The 24,831-nt window shown below is 37.6% G+C and overlaps 1 protein-coding gene and 1 long non-coding RNA gene across 2 annotated transcripts in view; one reads left to right on the forward strand and one right to left on the reverse strand.

The window, feature by feature from the left end:
- The window catches only part of PTEN (phosphatase and tensin homolog), a 54,238-nt gene that overhangs the window by 26,754 nt on the left and 2,653 nt on the right, over nt 1-24,831 (reverse strand). The window contains exons 2-3 of the mRNA XM_083614203.1: nt 5,018-5,102; nt 2,193-2,237 (exon numbers count right to left, since the gene is read on the reverse strand). Coding sequence (XP_083470329.1) covers nt 2,193-2,237; nt 5,018-5,102 — 130 coding nt within the window. The remainder of the gene's footprint in view (nt 1-2,192; nt 2,238-5,017; nt 5,103-24,831) is intronic.
- LOC310762795 lies at nt 15,716-23,115 on the forward strand. The gene is made up of 2 exons (XR_014548181.1): nt 15,716-22,043; nt 22,918-23,115. It is a non-coding gene; the product is annotated as an uncharacterized lncRNA (long non-coding RNA).

Consider the following 24,831-nt stretch of genomic DNA (forward strand, 5'->3'; position numbering starts at 1 on the left):
TTAGATTGAAATCTGCCCTGGTGAACAGCACATTTTTGAGAGTGCTGGGAGCACCAATTATGGCAGTCATGGAAGGAGCATCGCATAACACATTAGACAGACAACACCACCCCTGACATGCTCATCACGGGAAGTCAGCTATAAGCTGCTGGTCCTGATTCCTGATTCTGGAGACCACATACACAGAGAAAGAGAGAGATGCTGTTGCTGTTTAGTAACAGGGAGCATTTCTCACTACCGGTGGGGGGGGGGTGAGGTAGGCACACTAATCACTTTAAAGATACCTGCACATTTTGCTCCACATTTTTTCCTCTAGGAGGGCTAGACTTTTTTAAAAAAAGAAAGCTCAGAGTCTGGGACACCTACTGGGTTGCTGATCCCTGTGCTAGATCAATACCACAGCTGTCATGAAGCCAGTTACTGAAAAGTGTGCAATTTCTTCTAAAGCTAATATGGTTGGAGTTGTAAAAAACGCTTCCATTGCAAGTTGTATATATTACATTTAAGGAAGCCTATGAAATGCAACATTTTGAATCTACCATGGAGTTTTTAAAAAGGTATTTAAAAGTTCACCATGTACAGTATCCAAGTGACAGTCCTAAGTACCACATAGGTAAAACATTTGAAGCCAGTAGAAATAGGTGAAGTTAAAACAAAAAGAAGCTCAGCAAATCAAAATACCAAGCAGATTATTCCACCAAATTGAATTACTATTAATGAGTAACATTCTGGAGAAGTAACAGATATTACAGACTTGAACAATAACATGAACCTGTAACACAAAAAAGGAAGAAAGCTTTGCCACTGATATTCTTAGTTAAAACCAATCATTTTGCAGAATTTGGATGTCACTGTGATTAGTTCTAGAGGGAAAGCTTTCAGTTTTCTCTGTGCATGCACAAACTAGGAAGACAGACAGGAACAGTACAAGTCTGAGGCTTGCATAGGCTTATTTCTGTAACATAGGGTGGAAAACGTTTTTGGCCCAATGGGCCAGCTCTTTAGATGACCCCAAACTGCCAACTAACTTTGACGGAGGGGCATGACAATCAACTTGTCAATCTGATCTCATTATGACAAAAGATGGGTGACAGGTAGGTTGTCATGCCCACATAATGTAGCTGGATAGTACTTCTCAAGTGCCCGACAACCAGCTGTTTGTCAGGCACCTGAGAACTGCATCATAAGCAGCTTTGCTGCTCCTGTAGCACCGAGTGGTTTGCATTGAAACTGCTGCTAAAACTGAGCTTTCCCCCTCTATTTTACTAGCTGTTTCAATGGAAACCACTTGACACTATTAGAACAAAACTGAGACATGTTGGTCTGATCATATTACATCTGGGTTGAAAAAGTTTTATTGGGTCCTACTGAGTTCCCAGGCACAATTCAAATGATTTTGACCTTAGGCACTTCAGGGATCACTTTCTCCCATATGAATGTAAATTTATGTTGTTGTTTTTAATGGGCAACTGGTGGCTGCTGCTCTTTTTATCGGTTTTCTTTGCTCTAGCTGTTATATCAAGAAATGTTACATCATTTCTTTTATTAAAAACCCTAAACATTTAACAGCTTGAAAAACATTATAACTTTTTTAAAAATGGTAAACTATTCTGGATTTTAAAAAAAATCAACTGTTCAGTTGATTAAAAATCAAATTTGGAACATAAGTATCATGTATGGATGTAGTCATTCTTATATGTTTTTCTTTATATATATTTTTCAATTGATAAAAATGTTACTCATACATCTGTTTCTTTCGAGTTTACTATAAGTCCTAGGATCCTTGACATGAATTTTAACTATATAGCAAAATCTGAAAGAATTCAATATATAAAATGTGGCCTGAGAATAGCAAACTAAGGCTTTCCACAAAAAGTTTAATGAAACACATAACAATTTTGCTTCAATGTGACGATGTCATCAAATCAACAAAAGCTGCCTGAATAATTTCACTTTATCATAAGGTTACAAGCTGCAAGGTAGGCATTCTACCATGTTATTTAAAGCAGCCCAAGTACATTAAACTGCACCATACCACCACCCTTACAAAATAAGTTCACAATGCTTACATTCAGCATTTTTTCATGTTTAAGTCTGTTGAATATCTTTGAGATCAACCTCTCAAATAAAAAGGAACTTAACTTCCTCTGTTAGAAATATTTGGGTCAGTATATGTTAAGAAGTATACTTACAGATTGTATATCTTGTAATGGTTTTTATGTTTTGAATCCAAAAACCTTAAAGAAAAATACACACAAGTCACACAAACATATATTTGACATCATTATTTTACATAGTTGCTCGATAAGACATATCTATCTCCACCTAAATGTTGATATCAATTTTGATGTGTATGTAGTACCTACTATTGCTGCTGCCCTTAATTTGCACAAATGTGGGAAAGTGTGTGAAATTAAAATTGCAGTTTACTCCACAAAGCATTTTTACTGAGAAACTGAAGCAGATGTTGTTCTAAAGATGGCCTTATTGTTCTATGCAAGGGTAAGAATTAGTACTCTTTAATATTGGCATTTAATTTTAGATTTCATAGAATCTGCCTCAGAATAAGGGATTCAACCTCAATTTAGATGAGGAAAACTAAAGCAGCTAAATGAAAGTTAATCACAGACTACATTAATTGCCCAATTCCAAATAACTTGCAAAATAAATGCAACTGAGAAAGTGCAAGCCTTAATCTCATATAATCAATCCCTGCTCATTGCATAACCAATGAAAAACACTGCCTATTGTTCTATGCACACTTTCACTTTTGCACAATTCTCCAGTACTCTGCTCTCACAAAACAGGGAACAAAGCAAGGTCACAGTGAGGAAGCAAACAAGAATTTAGCAAGGGTCCAAACCATGGGTAGGCAAACTAAGGCCCGGGGGCCGTATCTGGCCCAATCACCTTCTAAATCCGGCCTGCGGATGGCCCAGGAATCAGCATGTTTCTACATGAGTAGAATGTGCCCTATTATTTAAAATGCATCTCTGGGTTATTTGTAGGGCCTGCCTAGTGTTTCTACATGAGTAGAATGTGTGCTTTTATTTAAAATGCATCTCTGGGTTATTTGTGGGGCATAGGAATTCGTTCATTTCCCCCCCCAAAAAAAAAAATATAGTTTGGGCCCCACCCGTTTTTAAAAACCGTGATACCTGCATATCACTTAAGTATCTGCTATTTCCTTGACCATTTCATGTTAAAAATATGACAAGAAACTCACTCTATGGTTTCAATAGCCAAATTTTCTCCCTCCCCCGCTCAACTGCAATTTTCACCAAGGAGTCTGATGAAGAGTTCTGGAGAACTTGAAAGCTTGCAAAATATTTTAATATAAGCTGTTTTTTGGTTGGTCTACTAAAGGTGTTAATAAAGGTTTTGTGCTAATATTTGCAATTTTCTTACCTTTACTTTTTGTGTAAAAAAAATTTTTAGAATGGTTTTTAAAAAGAATTAACTTATATGTGGCTATTCCTTTCTAAATATACAGAAGTGCTCCATTGTAAAGCTATTAGATAACCAGCATATCAAACCACAACTAACTAATAAAAATCTAGGGAACTGTATAGTAGCCACCAATATGAGGACATGCAAGCTCAGTAAGCTATCATGATGCTCTGCTCCATACATTTTTCTCACACAATCAACACCTAACCTTTATTGGCCAGGAACATTTTGTGTATATGATATGTGAAGGAGGTATGCGCTAGAGACTGTGGTAGGTAATGAGAAATTGGACGAAGGTGGAAACACCTGAACTACTTTGTGAAAGGTTGTAATTTTATGTACAGATGCAACTGCAACATCCAAAGAGTTCCAGGTGCTTATACATATGCCAGTGCAATGCATTTTCCTAACCCCCCCCCCATTTTTAACAGGTGAAAATGAAACGCCTATGTTGGAGATAGAGCATGAACATTCATATTTCAGAAATCATCAAATTCTCCTTTAACTCAATTGATCTCGTAGAAGCATCTACTTAGCTTAAAGATTAGTAACAGGACTTACATGCTTATATCCATATTTAATATTAGTCTAGCATGTAATATGATTCCCCCCCCCCCAAGAAAAGTGGGTTTTCTTTTAAAATAATGTTTTTATTAAATCATTGATCTTATTTACCCTGGTTTTAGATGAGTTTCACCTTTCAGCACTAAAATATGATACTTCTCTATCACCAGAACTTTGTGTAGCTGCCCTCCCGCAGCTTTTAGATTATAATGCTAAAATAAATTGTTATAGTCACCCTAGAAGTCATTTACGGTGGAAAATTTTGGGAGGGTAAATACTTGAATTACAGTTTCACAAAACAATGACAAAAAAAGGAACAAGACTATATAAAATCATCATGAGGTCATTCCTGTTCTGTCATCCCCCTCCCTTTCTTCCATCTACTGTACGTGTGTGAACTGCTATCTGTGGGCTGGCATGGAAGGAGAGGATTAGAAAAAAAAGTGAAGGGGATTGGGATTGGAATCTGTTAATGTTACACCTAATACGCAGATTTCACATACTAGCAGAGATTAAAATTAGAGAGGCAAACGTTCATTGAAGAGCTGGAGAATTAACAGCCAAACTTGTCAACTAATTTCTGCCTTACACAATATGGCTATTAAGTGCATAGATGAATTCAGAGGTACGAGATTTGCTGAACTGACACCAAACTGCAGAATTATACAAAAATAAAAATAGTAATGATGAATGCACTAGCTAGATTAAACATAACACTGATATATTGTCATGTAAAAAAGTAATACTTCAGTTAATTACCTTAAAACTTCAAATCTTAATATTTGCTTTTGTTTCAGATTTGGCAGAGAAAAACACACTGCATTGTAAAAGATACCAAAACATTGTTTTAGTTCTCATTTGAATAAAATATGTGATAATCTCAGAAATGGGGAAACCTGTGGAAGGGAACATACACAGGGATGTAACATTTTGTCCCCAAGAAATCTCATATTTATACATTTACTCCCAGATGACATTAAGATGCACAGACACAAATTCTTACCTCACAACGTCATCAATATTGTTTCTGTATACTCCTTCAAGTCTTTCTGCAGGAAAACCCATTGCAATTATATTTGGATAAATATCTGAATAGTCAAGTTAAGAGAAATATTTACAGAGTAACATTGTGAAATAGTACATAAAGTGTTAAATATTTCAAGTAAGTAACTATAGAGACTGGATTTAAGCAACCATTTCAGACACTTTCTATAGAGAAAAAGGTTCTAGTATTCCACCATCAGGGAAACAACTGTTTGGCAGGCTAAGAAGAACAGGCCTGGGAGTACAGAGGGGCACAGGCGGTGGTTTGCCAACCCATAGGAAAGGTCTCTGAGGGCCTTGGATTGCTCACATGTAATCTTAACAATTACTTGGAAGCAGAATGTTCATGTTTTCAATAGAGAGAAATTAATATCTACCATTTTGAAAGATCAAGCAGTGTAACAACAGTATTATATGTCATATAACTCACAATTTTATTCAGTCTACCCTTCAGCTTGAGGGTCAAGAAACTGTTTCATACCCGTGCAGCCCCTGTCATCAAAACAGCCACCATGGATCTGGTGATTTATGCATAGTTGACCACTAAGTTTGACTTAGTTGCTCTCTAGTGTTTCCTAGCTGCCAAGACACAGCCTTGCAAGGATCAGATTACTGAAGAGGTACAGAATCTCCACATCCAGGGCGCTTCCTTCCCTTCACCAGAACCTCCCAAGTTGCAAGCTTGCTCCAGTCAGACCATCTGTGGAGTACAAACAGAAGCAGTCTGTCCATTTGGGCTACTTCGGCAAGCTCTGAGTATTCAGAGATTGGGTAGCTGCATATGCTGCCAAGAGATATAGAACATCTCCTGTTCCTGTACCACAGCATCATATGGCTCCAAGCCTCTCACACACAACACGGGGGAGCAGAATGCAAGTCCTGGGAGCTTGAAAGCTGTCCTTCAGCTCTTTTGTATGCATGAAGGTACATATAAATCTGCATATAAACACAGGGAAAAGAAAATGTTCTGATTTGTTAAGATCTAGTCTCTACTCCAAAAGCCATCATCCTGTCTCTCACCAGAATAATTCACTCAAATCCAGCTCACACTATTTTATGTACTCCAAGTTTTACAATTTGTTAAACTCTCATTGTTATAAATATTTGTTCATAACTACAAAACTAGACTGACACTTGCCTTTCCATCATCTGCAAAATGATGCACCTGCTCAACAGATACCAGCTGTTATCTCCAGAACCTTCTGTATAGTAATATCCACTGAGCCATGATGCTCACTGGATTACCTTGGGTCAGTTATGGTCTCACCTACCTCACAGCCTAACCCACAGCATAGGGCTGTTGCAAAGATAAAATGGAAAGGGAGAGACCTGTGTAGGACACCTTGAGCTCATTGGTGTAAAGGCAGGATATAAATGTAACAAAAGAAAAACTTTTCCATGCATGCCACTCATTTTAAACTGATGACAGCAACTCATTTCATCCAATCAGAGAATTGTGATTATTATACATGGTAGGAAACAAAGCCAGGATCGTGAACCATATTTTGAAGTTGGCTTGTTTCCCAAAATCATAGTCAAGTCTAACCAAACAAAAGCAAAAACCTTCACTTGCACCTGCAAGTAAACAAAACAGGTAATTACAAACCAAAATAGCACTTATCCAAGTGGTAAGCATCCATGTTGTTTGGTTGATCATGCTAATTTTTTTAAATTTGCAACAATAATTCATATAGACACACACAAACTGTGTTATGTAAATAAACAAATGCACAAACACCTTGTCCTCAGAAGTATTTTTTTAAAAAAAAAATCTTCTACACAGAAATTCATTTCGTATGCTTGATAGAAATGAGATTCGTTTCAAGGTAAATGCAGAATTATCTGATTTTATCTTTTAAAAAAACAACCTGCACACTATCTTGTACACTAGTAACTTTTGTGTTGGAGTAATTTGCAAGACATCCAGAAAGAGAGTAAGTCTGTCTATTCTACACTTTTCACCAGATTATACATAATATGATTTTAAATCAGTCTTTTGCTGATTTCTGCACTTCATTGGGAACTTACGTAAAAGAAAGTGAAATCTTAATTCGACTGAAGCAATATACATGATCTAAGTACAGGTATCGTTCAAAAATAATGGTAAGCTACGTTCTGACATTAGCATGCCTGGGCCTTAGCCTTGCTGACATGGGATATCCCTCTCTCCCCTCCTGATGTAAGGTAGCCATGATGTTCCATTTAATCCAAACCAGCAAACATATGGTTTGCCCTTGCCCTACTAACTAGGAAAGAAGATCTAATTTTTAAGTGGGGTTGAGAATTTTATTTAAGTATAGTGTATACATATATATTAAAAAATAAAGCGAGGGTGGAGAAAGCACATGAGGCCAAGAGTCCAGTCAGGCTCATTTGCATAATTTCAACCATCACGGGCTATACACAGCCTACATTCCTCTTAAGTAAAACTACAGATAATTTTCTATAGGTTCTCAAACTGGATCTTTTTATAGCCATCTCATCCAGGAACTGAAATAGCATAAATTCAGCAAACAAACAGAAGCCTCACGTTAACATTAGATTGTCAGTAAGTACTGTAATAAAGAAGCAAAGTATCATATATTTAGCCTGATATACTGTACTCTATCAAATTACCTTTGCATAAGCACTTAAGCCTACTAAAAGGAAAGGAACCATTTTTCTTGCCTGAAATATGTTTCTCAGATGGCATGGTGGGCTATGCTACCCATTTTTGCTCAAAGACACAAAACACAGACCTTTCTCTGTTCCTTGCTCCTCCATCTCTTGACCAGTCTCTTTCATTACTCATATACAGAACAAATCACCAAAGCAATGCAGCACAGGAGAAAACCTAAGAACATAAGAAGAGTCTGTTGAATCAGGCCAATGGCCCATCTAATCCAGCATCCTGTTCTCACAGTAGCCAATCAGTTGCCGGGGGAAAACCAGAACATGTGCTGGACCTGAACACAAGCGTATTCTCCCCTTTTGTAGGTTCCAGCAACTAGTATTCAGAAGCATATTGCCTCCAACTGTGAAAGCAGAACAATCCTCCCTACATTCATTCATTCATTCAATTTATATAGCACCCTTCATTATAAGATCTCAGGGCAGTTCACAGAATTAAGCATTTATACAGCCTGCCAGTCATCCCCAAAATTCAAGGACCTACCATGTGTTCAATGCCTCTGAGAAACCCCTTTCAAGTGAGAGCAAGGGTTCCTTCTCTAGAGGTGCTAATATATGGTATGGTGAGATGCACTAAAGCTAAAAACCTCTCAGTGGGAACCATGCAACAGTTGCCTATTAAATAACCTGCTGGAGGACTTCCTCCCCAAAGCTGCCTTTGCTGAAGAACATTTATCAATTTTGTAATGCCTAATGAATGCTGTTGGTGTAGCCTGCACAGCCACTCTGCATACCTTGCAAAAAGGCGCATTTGCTGAAAAAAGCTGCTGAAGTTGTCAGGGTTGAATATGCTGAGATGTTCTGGCACAAATAACTTCAGTGATTCATAAGCTAATGTGATGCACACTTTAATCCACCTAACTAAGGTGTAGCTTCTTACTTTCTATCCCAAGGTGTTAGGGTGGAAAGAGTTTGTTTGCCTCAGTAGTTTGTTCTATTAACGTATGCTCTAATAGCTCTTCACACATCTAAAGAATGCCAAGCCTACTCATGGAGAAGTGGGATAAAACTCTGGCAATATCAATTCTTCTTGTTGCTGCAAAATTGAATTTATTTTAGGCATGTCCTTAGAACCACCCTGCCTGAATGAAAATACATACAGATGTTTTGCTACTGAGAGCTGATACATCTTAAACTCTAGAAGCAGGAGAGACAGGGTACAGCTAAACAACTTTCTCTTCAGAGAAGCTGAGTGAAACGAAACAAACAAGAAATCAGATTGTCTGAAAGGTTAGGAACAATAAATTAATATTGAAAAGTCCTGCACACATCAAGAGACTGCCAACCATTCTCAGAAGGTTAGGATGTGACCATGTGGAGATTCAACAAACTTTGTGTAGGGTATTATTTGCAAAAACTGCAGATACTACCACCAATCTGCAGAGTAAGTTATAATGTTAGATGGAACAGGTAATTTAGAGTAACCTTTCCCAACCCTATGTCCCCATATGTTGTTGAGACTACAATTCCCATCATCCCTGACCACTGGGCCATGCTGGATGAAGCTGATGGGAGTCATAGTCCAACAACACCTGGGGGACTCAAGGCTGGGAAAGTCTATGTCAGAGAATATGAAAGCAAGGAAAACATAGCCTTTTATTCACCTTGCTCTGGTGGACACTCGCCCTGTCACTTTGGCTGAAAAAAGTTAAAGAAAGCCTCTGACTGCCTAAACTGTTTGGTTCCCAAAGCAAACCTCAAAGCTCTTCACACTGCCAGACAATACCATCCCCTTTCCAAGGCTGGAAAGCAACAGGTTGTAAGGACAAGCTCCTGCTCCTGCTGAAAATGGAAGCATGTTTATGAGATGAATGACAAATTTGTGCAAAGAACAACCACCATGACAGACTGAAGTGATGACAACTAGGGGTTTAAAAAAACCAATCTGAGAAACAACAAAGAGACACAGATTTTAACAACTCAAATGGCAGCTTCTGCAATGCTGACAAGGTAGTATGAAGATGCTGCAGGTATCCCAGCATTCTTTAAGTGCAGTTGACCTTCTTTACACTGTCTAGGAAGACTGATCATGCAGAATGATAAATGCAGAGCATGGAAGGATACCTGGATGACAGAACTGTACCTACCACTTTAGGTGGGTGGCCTTTAGGAGCCTTCTATTCAACTTCCAGGCAGAGACATACTGCCAAGGCAGACTGGAATGCAGAAGCATACCTTGAGACATGTTCTTCTCAATAGTGGCATTGGTGGAAAAGTGAAAAGGAGACCTGATGGCTATGGTGACTGCAGAGTAGTGGTCTAGAATTGTGCCTGCTTAGAGAGTGTTAAGTTTTCTTAACTATACAGGTAACTCACAACTTACGTGCATTTAACTTGCACGCATTCAGCTTTACATAGTAGGCAATTCTTTATTTTTAGAAAATTGAAAAGGAGGCAGAAAGAGGGCAGGTGTCCAGGAAAATATTACTTTGGCAATCCCACCCACCACTGAACCCAAAATGTGTTTTGACTATATGAGATTTTGGCTTTATGCACTATCCCTGGAATGTAACCCCCGTGTAAGTTGAGTCACCTGTATAGGATTCACTCCTTTGCAATCAGCACTAAGCTCTCCCTGATAAAGAGGCATGGAACCTGACAGATATTTGACTACTTGCTGAAGAACCCATTAAGCACTGCACTGCAGGGTCACCTGAAAACTTCAGAATTCTACTGAAAGTATAAGCCAACTGCACTGTTTAGGCAACTAGAAGTGAAAGTGCACAGATGAAGTCTTGAGTCAGATAAGCAATCAGCACTGGAAGAAATTCTGAAAGTTGAGCACTTGATGAAAGTAATGTTCTAGCACAATTGTCTTCAGAAGCCTATCAGAGTTCCTTGTGCTCTGGCATTGGCAGAAAAGACAACACACTTCATGGAATCCACGAACGGTGGGGAGTTCCCTTCCTTGACAGCCTCTATTATTATCTTGAGGCTTCACATGTGTTTACATACTTAAACAAAGAAAATGGAATAAATACTCCAAAACATTTCTGGCTCAGTACCTGAACTACAACCAGAATACTGGAATAGATATATCTGCTCAGCATCCTGCAATCAGAGGAGAAAGAGAACCACTAATGGGCAAAAGAAAATTTTGGTAACAAAGCCCCACTTTAAAGTCAGTGAAAGAAAGTAGTATCTTCTCAAACCTCCAGGCAATGGCAGAATATTGTCATGCAATAAGAACTTGCACAGTGCTAGTAACCTTAAGCTTAAACTGCTATTCTGCTATTTAAATGTACACAAAGGAGCAGTATAAGACCCAGAAACCTTATTTTTGGTTTAATTACACAATATAGAAAGACTCATCTATTTTTCTTTGATTCTACAGTACTGACATCTTCAAAAACTATCCAGAAGACTATCTGTCAAAGAAACGATTAAAGCCAATTTAACTTACATTTAAAGTATACTTATTTTATTACTGTACTGTCCATATATACATAGTATCTCTGCTTGCATCTACCATCCTGTGTAAACCCTTAGCCAAGTCACTCAAATTCTACCAAGAACTAAGTACTATCAAAGGTGTCATTTGTTTTAACCGTTTTAATGTTGAATTTTAAACTGTTGTAACACACCCTTCGGACCTGATGGTGAAAGTCAGATAATAAAAGCTGAGGAAAAATGATGTTGCAGGAAAACACCAGTAAGGTAAAACCTGGAGGGGGGACTTCTGGCAAGCAATACAAAACGCAGATCAGACAAAGACCAACCACACACACACACACACACTGACAAAATGTATTTAAAACACTAACCACAAGTCTGAGGAGTAGGCAACTGAGGAGTACACACACACCTCTGCTCCTGGTCAAGACAGGAAACAGACTGGTCAAGAGGAGGAAGGGAGCTATTAATGGACAAAGGTATGTGTTTCCTGACTTTCAGCACAAGAGGGCAGCATAACCCACTATGCCTTGTGTTCACCACCTCTGCACAATGAGATATTAAGAAGTGAAATCTATTACCGTAAATTACACTCCTAGAGATTATTCCAATTTCTACTTATCAAGCTTTTCAAAAAATTGTGGGGGGAAGATTAACAGTAGCATTGTAGTTTCCAATGAGTATATGCATAAAAGAGCAGCACAAACACTTCTGAAAACTAGAACTCAAAAATATTATATCTATAGGTATACCTAAAGTGCAGTTATGACCACGAGAGACAACTGCAAATACCTGTGGGTATGAGGAGAAAGACCAGTGAAACAATTTTACTAAATTGCATTAACAAGGAAGCACAGATAAGCAAAGGCTACAGTCAAAAGAAACTTTATCTAGCCATCCAGTCTGCAACTTGCGAGGGATAACCAGTCACTGTCCCCAGTCTTAGGTTGCATCATACTTACTCACCCTACCCATCCACTATTGCTGCTATTCCTGAAAAGCTATTTTAGGAGTCAGGTGTCAAAGTTAATTGCTGCACTTCTCTACCTTTTTCATATTTAAGGGCCAACTAATATAAAAGTCTGCAATAGAGAACATAGGCATGCAAACATACTAACAACCACAGTTCTATACTGTTTCACCTAGTTAGGAAAAACTGCAGCACAGTGCTCTATTACCTGTCAGTTCTACCTCAACATTCTATCACCCATTTCTTTCAACCACAAGTGTTAAAGACTTACGAATCCAGATATCCTAACCATGTAGATTTGATACTGAAGTCCAGTTATCAATTAACCTGACTTTTAAGCTCATGGTGAAGTGTCGCAGCAACAAGAAGATAGCACGGTTATAGTAGGGGTACAATAGTAGAGGCAGGATGGGGAAGGATGAAGGAGCAGCGGCACAAAGTATACAGGGTCAGTTAGGGCGGGCAAACATTCCCTGTGTAATTATTTGCAAAGCTGCTTAAGATGTTTACATAGACTAAGGAGCAAACCAGACATCATGGCAGCAAACCAGTGTCCAAGAAATCTAGTCACTGCTGATTTCCGGGGGGGGGGGGGGTGTATAGAAGTGCAACAACGGCAGGAAGCAGGATTTTTTTCAGTTTTTTCACTCACAAGAGTTGCCCAGCTGTTCTTCTCCAGGTGGGGCTGTGTATAAAATGGAAGGTCCAAAAAAGAAGAAGCTAAAATGTAGATGGTTTCCAAGAATCACTCCAACCTATTGTACTTTTCTACCAGAGACTTACCTTTGCAATAAGAAGTCTAAACCAGTGGTTCTCAACCTCCCTCACCCTTAGAACACTAGAAAACAGCTGATGGTCTTGGTGGACGGTTTAATGGTTTTTCTGCCTGTTGTAGAGAGTGTATGAGATATACTGTATAATTTTTTTTTGTTTCTTTTAAAAGAAGCAATAAAACTGCAATTAAAAATCAGTATGAATATTTAAAAGTGGACATACCAGACCACCTGAATGAAGATCACAGACCATTGGTGGTCCATAGTTTGGAAACCCCATGCCTAGACTCTAAACATCAGCAACTGCCAAATATTATATATCATTTATGCATGCCCTACTCAATGTGGTGGACTGCAGACTGGTGTCGATTTGCAAGCCATCAGCTACTGGTCCCTGATGACTCTACCACAGCCCAGTTTGGGTGGGACACTTCAGGGACTGGTCCCTGGCTTATTTGAATGGGGAGGGTTTACAAGTCCACCACATCAGATAGCTTGAGAAGCACTGATTTATATAGCCTATAGATGTGGACTGATCTCCAATTTACAAATAAACTACTATCAATTTTAGGAGGTTTAATGTAATAAATAATTAATTTATCAGCACTCCTGGAAGAGTAAGAAAAAAATATTGTCACTGCATAACCCCAGTGTGCCTTAACAGTTTTTTTATGCTGTACAGCTATAATGCAAAGAGGTTAAAAGCTTGTTTTAGAAGTGGAAGCAAGCTATAGTTGAAGCTATAGTATGCCCCACGGAGAGCCTCAAGGTCCATAAATAGCAACACCCTAGTGGTCCCAGGCCCTAAGGAAGTTAGATTGGCCTCAACCAGAGCCAGGGCCTTTTCAACTCTGGCTCCAGCCTGGTGGAACGCTCTGCCTCATGAGACCAGGGCCCTGCAGGATCTGATTTCTTTCCGCAGGGCCTGTAAGACAGAGTTGTTCCGCCTGGCCTTTGGCTTGGAGCCAATTTGATTCCCTCCCTCCCTCTCTTTCTTTTTTCTTTTCCTTCTCCTCCTGCAATGAGGCTACATTTTAATATTTTAATGTTCCATTATTTTAATGTTGTATTTTATTTTTGTTTTTAAGTTGTAATCTTGTTTTTATTATTGCTTGTAAGCCGCTCTGAGCCCGGCCTTGGCTGGGGAGGGCGGGGTATAAATAAAAAATTATTATTATTATTATTATTATTATTATTATTATTATTATTATTAGCTATTGGCAGTGAATTTGGTTTTGCTATTCTACCTGATGTCCAGCATTCCTCTTTGCTAACATTTTAGTACAAAGTGATGGAATGGGAGAGCAATGAACAGAGCAGGAGGGGAACATGACATCAGAAAACATAAACTCATCTTTCAGGAACAACAAGTTCTGACTGACCAGCTTAAATATGCAAGTATTAATCTCCAGGAAGAAATCATATGTGCACACCCTTAGTCACATGCCCTATTTCTTTCTCCAGCACTTATCAACCCTGCAAAAACCTCTTTGTAAAAGGCCTCAGCCATTGCATACTTTTAAATACCTGGCATTTTAGGAGAGATCTTACTCCACCTCTCTGCAGTTGACAGCAAGATATAGTTACGTTCTGGCTGGAGGTGTCCCAAGTAAAACATACAAAACCAATACTCTTATGTTGAAGCTACACAGTACAGCATAGGGCCTGCAGAAAACACAAACTTGTGTTCTATCCACACCTATTTCAGAATAGTTCCCATTGAATTCAATGCTATTTTCTTCCTAGAATTCTTCAGAAAAAGACACCAAAGGATTTATTATCAGTGTGCACTTAACCTCTGAGAATGCTGATCTAGGAGCAGGCCAAGGAACAGCTTTCCCCCTTCAAAGGTATCTTGTTGAAGGAGACCAGCCATCTCTGTACAGCCATTAATTTAAAAACCTGCCTCCTTAGTATCTCATGGTTTGATAAAATCAAAAGCCTAGTTTCCCCCATTTGTTTCCTCTCTAGTAGAATGCAAATTACTAAAGAACTCATCTAGCAGCAGCAAATTTCTAGAAAGCATTGCTCAAATGCCTAGGAATGATTCAAAAGAACCAAGTACCAAGGAATGCTTCAAAAGAACCAAGTACCAAGTCATATGAATTAAGCAAAAGGTATGCAGTGCAATGTGACTTAATTATGTAAGGAAAGCTATTTATAAAAAATAATAAATCATAGGGTATTTCACAATGGGGAGGGGGACCAAGGGAGAGGAAAGGTCACAGATCATGAGTTTTAATTTGTTTTAGTCTGTTCTATTGTGCTTTTAACTTTTTGTATGTTTTAAATTATGATAATTTTTTTAGTAATAATGTCATTGTTTTATCTTTTTTGTAAACTGCTTTGAAGTTTTTTTCAACAATCAAGCAGTATATATATATCTATATATCTATAGATATAAAAAGGTAAAGGTACCCCAGCCCGTTTGGGCCAGTCTTGCCAGACTCTAGGGTTGTGCGCTCATCTCACTCTATAGGCCGGGAGCCAGCGCTGTCCGCAGACACTTCCGGGTCACGTGGCCAGCGTGACAAGCTGCATCTGGCGAGCCAGCGCAGCACACGGAACGCCGTTTACCTTCCCGCTAGTAAGCGGTCCCTATTTATCTACTTGCACCCGGGGGTGCTTTCGAACTGCTAGGTTGGCAGGCGCTGGGACCGAACGACGGAAGCGCACCCCGCCACGGGGATTCGAACCGCCAACCATGCGATCGGCAAGTCCTAGGCGCTGAGGTTTTACCCACAGTGCCACCCGCGTCCCGTATCTATAGATATAGATATATATGAAATAAATAAATAACTCTTCACCATACTCTTTTTGTCATCTGCTAAAAACACTCTTGTCTGGAGAAGCCTACTGAGATACTTAGACAGTTGAGGTAATTTTTGATTTGTTTTAGTAATTTAAGTTTTCTATGTATGATTATGATTTTTTCTCAATTTTATTGTTTTTTTTTTTGCACCCTGCTTTGAGGGTTTTGTTTTTTTTTACCATCAAGTGGTATATAAATAACCAAAGAGGAAATCAAAGAAATATTGGAGAATGTAAGCATATTCAAGTCAGCAGGTCCTGATGACATTCACTCAAGGATCCCATGGGAGTTACGCTGGTCTCTCAGAACCACTAGTGATTATGTGTGTGAACTCATGGAAAATGGCATGGTCCCAAAAGGCTACAGAGCAAAAGTAAAGTGCATCTTTTTTATTTTAAAAGGAAAGCAGAAAAATTATTCTGGCTTCTGCATTTTAAAATTGGAGCACATACTGAAGCACGGAGAAGAATATGAGTGACTAGCATTCAATGGTTATAAATTGTACTGACCCAAACGAAGTTGCATTTTTAAGAAGCCAGACCCACTGATATATCTTAGCTATGCCGAGGCTTCTGATCTCCGTCTTCATGACAACCACGCCAGAACAGTTATTTGGGAGGGTAGCAAACAAACAACAAACTATTGCAAGAGGGATATAATTTGTTGAAAAACTGCACAAAGAAATAAAATAGATCAATATCAAATTGTAAAGAGATTTCTAGCCATGCTGGTAGTTCTCTCTTCAATTTCTTAATCAACACAGCTGAAGATGACCATACACCATGTTGGATCCAAAATAAAGGGATTGCAAACACTAAAATGTTAGATGTATCTATGAAAAGTAAGGTGAACATCAATATGATAAAAACAAAAAAAGTAGTATATTTAAAACAAAGAACTGTACAGAAACACATACAATACTGTGGGCAGGGGAGACAAGGGAGAAAAAAATTAACTGGGTGAACAGCTGCACTTCTAAAAACTTCAGCTTATAGGGAATAAACTGAATGAGTCAATGTGATGTAGTGGAACAAAATAGCAATGCCATTATAGACCACATTAAGAGCAATACTGTCTTTAAAATACAAATGAATAACCATAGCATTCTATTCAGCACTGATGAAGATCTCATTTGTGTTTAGTTCTGGGCAACAGAAGTCAACAACAATGTAGATAAACTGCAAAGGATTGATAATATAATAAGAGCAGCTTTGCTTGATGAGAACAAAGATCAATCTAGTTTAGCATCCTGCTTCTAACACTGCCTAGTCAGATACATCCAGAAAGCATACTACCAGGTCATGCAGGTAACAGCCATCCCCTACTGTTCATCATCCCCCAGCAACTAGTCTTTATTAGTTTACTCTGATGGCAATATTTTCCAAGTAAAGAGATAAAGGCAAGTAGGAGAGCATGGGCCCTCCTACATTATATTCAAATTTAAAATGACAGCACTAGTTAGGAACCACCACTTTCTAACTGAACTAATACATCTTATGGCAGACTTACTTGGCAGTAAACCTCACTGAGTTCATTGATATTTATACCCAAGTGTGCATGTATAGATTTCAATCTAAATTCTTAAAAACCTTAAAGATCAAATTCCAGAACATTAGTCCATGCATGTAAACACCAACTTCTGGGAGGAAAAAGTTCTGGGCATTACTTGTTTTGAAAATCACTCAGTTGGAAAGTTCTATGCATACATCATGTGAATAAGACATAATAAAACACCCTTGTAGGTGTTTTTATTCTACTGTCGCCCTATCAATGTAAGGATTTTAAATTTGCTAGAGACTAAGGACTCATTTTCATTTAGTTGGGGAACACACAAATGGCCTGTTAAAACAAACAGCAAAATAGTAATGGATTCTTACTGCAAAAATGGCATTTCTCTGAATTTTCAATCAAGTCTTCTTAAAGCTACTGAACTGTATCATTAGAATATTTACCAAAGCAGCTCATATAACTCATATATATGTGCATAACACACACATGCAAAAAGAAAAAAAAATGCCTGCCAGGAAAAATACACTTTTTAAGCCAAACCAGAACTATTTTATAACTCATTATTCCTTTTGCATATTTTTTTCAGAGTCATCACTACTTTCCCTAAAAATATGCACTACCACAAGGAAACTTTTCTGCATTAAAATATTACTGTATTCTATCATTATTGTTCTTGAGATAGGTACAGAAGCATTTTTTTTTAATCCCAAAAAATACAATCCACTGAGGATGTCAAATATATGGTCTTAAACTATAACACTGCTCTTTTCCCAATGAACATCTGGCGCAACTTTCAGAACATTTATGACCCGACTTTTTATTTCATAGCAGAAAAAACATTTCATGCATATTCTGCATCTACCCATTAAAAAAGCCTGTCCAGGGAGCAGGGGCCCCCATAATGGTTTTTCTATGGCAGAAGAATAAAATTCCCATTTTACGTGAAACTTGTTATATTGGGTCATATGAACATTACCAAATTCATAAAAATCCAGGAGGATTAGAAGCATAAAAAATGAGTAACAGCTTTCACATACCAATATATGGCATGGGATGACTGTATTCATTGCACCAAAGGAATCAATTTATTTATTTTACTTACTTATTCATTCCATAAAAATTTATACACGTATGATTATAAAAAATCTCATAGTGCTTTACAGAAAACAAAACTGTAAAATCAAGAAAAAATTACAACCCTACATTAAAACCTACAAAAGTTAAAGTAATAAAACTGATTAAAATTATCTCAACTTTCTAAGCATTTTAGTAGCCTTGTCTAAACAGGAATGCTATTAGCAGGTGCCAAAGAGTATGGTGAAGGTGCCTGCTTTATCTCAATAGGCAGGGAGTTCCAAAGTGCAGCTGCTGACAAACTAAACAATTTTGTTCAAATAGCACTGAAACTACCGTACCTTTTTAAAGTATTTAACCCCACTGCTTTTTAGGTATTAGTAACAATATACAACAAAAAATGTGAGCAAAGGACCCATACACTGCAGGAATACCAAGGGACACAATGCTTCTGTAAGCTATGTTAGCTTACAGTTAGAAGACTACATGACATTCTTCTGCAAGAACCGTGTTAGTGGGGGCCAAGTCACATAATATTAAGAGAAACTGTGCTTAATTTGCACTGACCAGTGTTGCTAAGCACAAAGCCCATAGGAAAGGCATTCAGCAGTTTTCAGGAACTAGTGGGAAATGCAGATAAATATCAGATTTACAATAGAATTATTTCTGGTTTCTTTGCTGCCAAGAGTAAATGCACATTGTACATAGTGTCGAACTTTATGAAAATGACGCATCCTTTCTGAGAGGAAGTGTACAGATTAGAAACATTATTTAGCCTTGTTTGCCCAACCACTGGAGAAATGGGAAGGTTCTGCTATTCAGAACTCTTCTTCCCCACCCCATTTTCTTTGGCACCACAAAACTAATGCCTTTACCAGTGTACCCCTTCTGGATGAAACTTCATCTACAGAACCAATATTGTTCATGTATATCACATACTTGCTTAATACACACACACACACACACACACACACACACACAGAGAGAGAGAGAGAGAGAGAGAGAGAGAGAGAGAGAGAGAGAGAGAGACTGTATTTTAAGTTAGATATATCTTACAAATGGAGCAGCTAAAAATCTACAATCTGAAGCATTTTGTTTTAAGACATATATGTATGCGTCTATCTCTGTGCGCACAAACAAACACAGAATGAATCCAGTTCTCAAAGTGAATATCCTTACATAGCAAAAACAGGATCATACAAACTCCAGAGAGATGCATCAACAGGCTTGGGGGGAAACCAAGTTATGTAGAAGTAAAAGCAAATTAGGAAATACCTAAGGTGGGGGTACTCAAAAATCAGGACAACGACTGAGCATGCTCAGCAGCTATAGAGTGCAAACTGACTGTTGCAGGGGGGGGGGGGATACAAATCCTAGCGGTAGGCTAGAAAGAGCATGGTGGTTGGCTGACACCCTGAATGGGAGCACTCCATGCTGCAATCTTGTGTCTTCTGTTTTAAGTGCCTGTCATAAGAAAGTGCAAATGCATACATGGAAATAAGCATCAAAAGTGGAAAGGTCTTCCAAACACTGCTTCCATTCAAACCCTGCCTTTCATTCTGGAACAGATTGTATAGCACCCTATCTGTCAGAAAAGACATACTACAATCACAAAAGTCATTGTGGTATAGTTAGTGGCAAGGATATTTGACTTACAGGAGAGAAGACATAGCTTCAGATCTCTTACTCAAAAAAGTCACTAGGTGACCTTGGGCAAGTCTCTCTCTCAGCCTAATCTATCTCAGATTATATACTACTCTATACTGCTAAAGTATAGCCAAGTATTGACAGAAACATGCATTCAATTTAGCCAGTCCAATAAAAAGGCTGGTTATTTCTGGATCCGTTTTACACAGGAATTACATTTTAGGCTGGTCCAACCTAAATCCACAATACCAACACTTATAGGTTGATTTACATTCATCATTGGCCTTAATATTTTGAACTCTTTAAGCAAGATAAAATTGTCATACTAAGAATAATATTTCATGATCTTCACAAATGCAAAAGTTAAACAATCTTATTGAAGTTAAACAAAATCCTATTGAATCAGCTGGCCAACTATAGCCAAAAGGCAGTTCATAGCTGCACAGCAGCAGTGTTGCCATTTTGATTTTGCCTTTTGTGGTAGGATGCAAGCGGCTAAACCCATACCATTCATGATGCAGAGGGAAGCTAAACGCCCAAGACAAAAAGCAGGATCTGTCTCTAAAGGCTAAAAAAACATGAGAATCAACCACTCAAAATGCACCTATCAAGACTGCATGACCAACAGTCAATTCAAATGGAAAGCTTTGCTACTGGAGGGGGGGAGTAACTACCTGTTGAACCTACGCTGAAAAAACAGAGACAAAGTCAAGGGAGTTCCATCTCTCTGGAAAACTACAGTAAGCCACTGAGCATTCCCAGAGGCAGAAAGAAGTCCAGATAGAGAAACAGTCTCCCAGAAGCCTGCATTATATTCACTAAATTAAAAAAGTATGAAAAAGATTATTACTAGAGATGATGTGTTTGTGTTATATAATCCAACTGACAAGGTACACTCCATTGCAGATTACCATCTACTTTGTGTGGTACTTGGCTCACCTCAAAGCAGGTAAAATATTATTTGAGACCCAAGACAGCAAATGAAAATGTGCAGTTAACACCCTGAATTTCTACGAATTTTTCATCTTTGAAACACTTGTGTTAACAAGGGACACTACTGACAGAGTAAGCCATTCTACTTTCTGCACACCATAATCTGGACATTTGCAAACTAAAATGTTTATTTTATTCCTAAACTCTTAGGAATATGGGTATAGGGAAATCCTGGGGTAGACTCACCTTTAAAGCACTTCTATGCAATATCTGAAAACCATGATATTTATAGGTATCCATTATATGCATCATTACTATGAAATAGTGGTTTTGTGTCAGAATTAGTGAAAATAAACTGTAGATGCCAAAAAATTATTTTCAGTGGGACATGGGAAGTGTACTCCTTACCCACCAGGAAGGACAGAAAGTGGTGTTTTCCATGCTACTTGACAGATGCTGAAGATGCTTATGAGTGCACAGATTGACTTGTAAATTACAGATACTAAATGTGTAATTTGTAACACAGTTCAGAATCTAAAGAGATTTAAAATATTGCTGTAAAAATGCATTGTTTCTCCTACGTCTAAGATAAAGCCTCTGATTAATCTATCCTCAATATGGGAGGAGATACTTTAAAAAGCAGTTTGAAGTAAGTTTATAAAGATGGATGCACAAGCATCAGAATATAGCACATTTTGCATTCATAAAGGCCCAAAGTTCAAAACCTAGAACTCCAATTAAAAGGTGTATTCAACAGTAAGGCTGAGAAACACCTTCCTGAGATCATAGGGTGCCACTGCCAGTCCAAACAAGCAATATTAATCTAGGCAGAGCAATGGCCTAACTTATACACACTCACAAAGTCACAATCAGGAAAAAAGTCAATGCCATTTTCAGTGCAAATTAATGTATAGGTTACTCACCATTTCAAAGTTTCTACTAAAACACAGATCATATAGGTACTGCTTGTACTACAACTATTACTGACAAAAAGAGGACCAAAAGTTGAGACTTAAACTGTGTACACAGTAACACTTGTTAATTGTTAACTTCATGTTTAACTTGTATAACTTTACAAATCTGCACATTCTATATACAACTTTCTAAAACACAAGTTAAGTAATTCCAGCTGAAGGGGATGCCATTCCACATCACTTGAAAGAACCGAGGAAAACTCAAAGGAACTACAACAAGAATCAATCAGGTATTTAAATTTACCACTATGTACCAAAACTATATGATCTCACACGTACACACAATAAGAGAATCTATTAACTATCTATTTTAATGACTTTCAAATTGGCAAAGTAGAGTAATTACACCTTTTGCAAATAAAATGTAAATCTTAAGGAAATTAAGGTAAACTCTACTACCTCTTTCAGGATCAAATATCCACTCTTATTCACATACTATGACTTACATTGTAATCATATACAGAGTAACAGCTAATATTAAAAAAGCATGCAATCTTTCAGATTAGAAATTCTACCTATATTAGGCTGCAGTCCTAAACACATGGACATGTAAACTGCATTGAACACAGAAGATCTTACTTCTATGAAAATATCCACAATTACTCCGTTTATCGGGTATTTGAAGTGTACAGCAATTTAGATTTTGATAACAATGCTCCTCCTAAAAAGAGAGGATGAAAAGACAGATATACTACAGAGACAGAATTTAAAATATACGAAGTTATGTCTGAGAAATCAAGACGTCCCGTTCTGTTTTCATTAAAGTTAGGTAACTAAATTTACAAAATCCAAACTACAGCACTGCCTTAATCATATCTACTCTGAAGTAAGCTCTATTTAATTCAATGAGACTTATTCACAGGTACGTGAGTTTAGGACTGAAGTCTCCCAAGCCCACTTACCTGGGAGTAAGCCCCATTACATTAGGTACAGTATTACATTCCACTGAAAGCAATGGAAGAGGATTTACAATACGTAATTCTAAGCATGTATACTCAAAAGTAAAGTCTCCCCAAGTTTAAACAAGCTCAACCAAGTATGAACAGGATTGCAATTAGCTGCAACTAACTTCTGTTTGATCATGTACACTGTCTTTCATATTAGCGAACAGGACATATAATTACTTGTCTCATCAAGTTAAGTAGGAAGTACAATTTTCTACAAATGGAAGAAGCGAAATATTTCCAGGCTACATCCGAGGAAGAAATACCCATGCCACAGCACAACTACAATCCTTAGGTAATTGATTCCAGAGGAGTAATTCTGAAATAGGTATTTTCATTTATTGCTTTTTGTATATATGACCAAGAAATTCCTTGTCCAATATTTCTATGCTTACCAATAGGTTATTTCTATATATTATTTGATTTAATTTAAAATCTATTGGCTTAACAAATGGTTTGGATTATTTTTGTTTGTCTAACAGCACAGCCATAGGTATGTTTTCTCAGAAATAACCCCATCTAAGTTCAATGGGACATGCAACATAATACTATACATATTTCCTTGGAAGCAATTTGTGTTCAGCGAAGATTATTCCCAGGGATAAGTTTGCAACCTCAAGCTCTAAGAAATGTTGCTAATATTGCAGCCTAAGACAGTGGTGGGCAGACCTCAGGTTTGCAGAATCTACTTATTTTTTACCTAAACTCCAAGACCCAACAACTAGAGCCAGGTACAAAAGACATTCACTTAGAATTAAAGAAAAGGATGTCTCTGAGCAGCTACTGATCAAAAGAACCAAAAATGAGTTCAGTTACTTCCTACAAAAATCTATTCTTGGTTACCCAAAGGTTTGCTTATGTCAGCAACTTATTTGGGGAGGGGGGCACTTTGTTGTTCTTATTGTTAAACAATTTGAGACTCAGATCTTTGGATTATTGCAGTAGATCAAGAATATCTATTAGTAGATTCTGATCTAACTTCTGCCTGTGCCTGGCCTAAGAGATTCATTTTAACCTTGTGATGTGTGAAGAGATTTCAACTTATTAAATGGCTGGAGGATTCTCCAATACACTGGTGACACTTTACTGTTCCAGTATCAAATATTTAACCTTTGGATTCTCCGTGCTACAACTTCACACACACTGTCCAACTGTGAGTTAAAAGAGCTGTCTTTCAATTATGTATTGGAATAAGAACTAACTAGTTTTCATTTTTAAATATTTTTAATGCTGTTAGCAGAAACACCAGTGGCAAGATAATTTGAATTTTCTTGCTGATCAAAATTCTTACCATGTAAAAGCAGCTCTATTATTCATGTATTTAAAATGATCAGTGATATAATTAAGTTATCACTTTCATGCAGTGTGAATTGATTGCTACAATATCAGCAGCACAAATATACTATACATATTTACCTGGCAGTAAGCCCACTGAACATAGCCGTACTTCTGAGGAAACATACACAAGTACTGCAAATGTGGTAAACTAATTGAAAGATGGAATGTAATTTGAGCTAATAAAAAAATTAAGTTTTGTTGCTTAAACGAATATTTTATTATAAGAATATGTATCTTTCACCAATTAAGAATACCTAACATTCAAAAGATTAGAAAAACCACCAAAGGGTTAAGCAGATGTAACAAACCGTTTGGTAAGCAGTTCTGAACACTTGAGATTCCAATTAGAGAAATCTAGAGTAAGACCACAGAGCTTCTCAATACAAAATCTTTACAAATTTAACAGCCTCCCACCCCATAAAACCACCTATCTCATCAGTATTCCTTCTGAAGAGATATTAGCCTAATGCTGGTATACTATACTGAAAAAGTGTTCCCACTTTCATTGTTTCTCAAATTTACTAAGCTACAATTTAACACAGAATCACTTCCCTATAACATGCTGTTTCTATTGGGGGAGGTGAAAGAATTCACAATGTTAAACAATGTAGGCATTTGAAGATGCAACATAAACTATTGGATGAAAGTTTTGTTAAGAACCAACTTCCCAGTTCTAACTGCTTTGGGGTCATATTATCAATGCAGTATTTTAGGACTGTTATAGAAAATTGTCTTC

This window comes from Podarcis filfolensis, assembly GCF_964270895.1.
Source record: "Podarcis filfolensis genome assembly, chromosome: 5".
NCBI lineage: Eukaryota > Metazoa > Chordata > Lepidosauria > Squamata > Lacertidae > Podarcis > Podarcis filfolensis.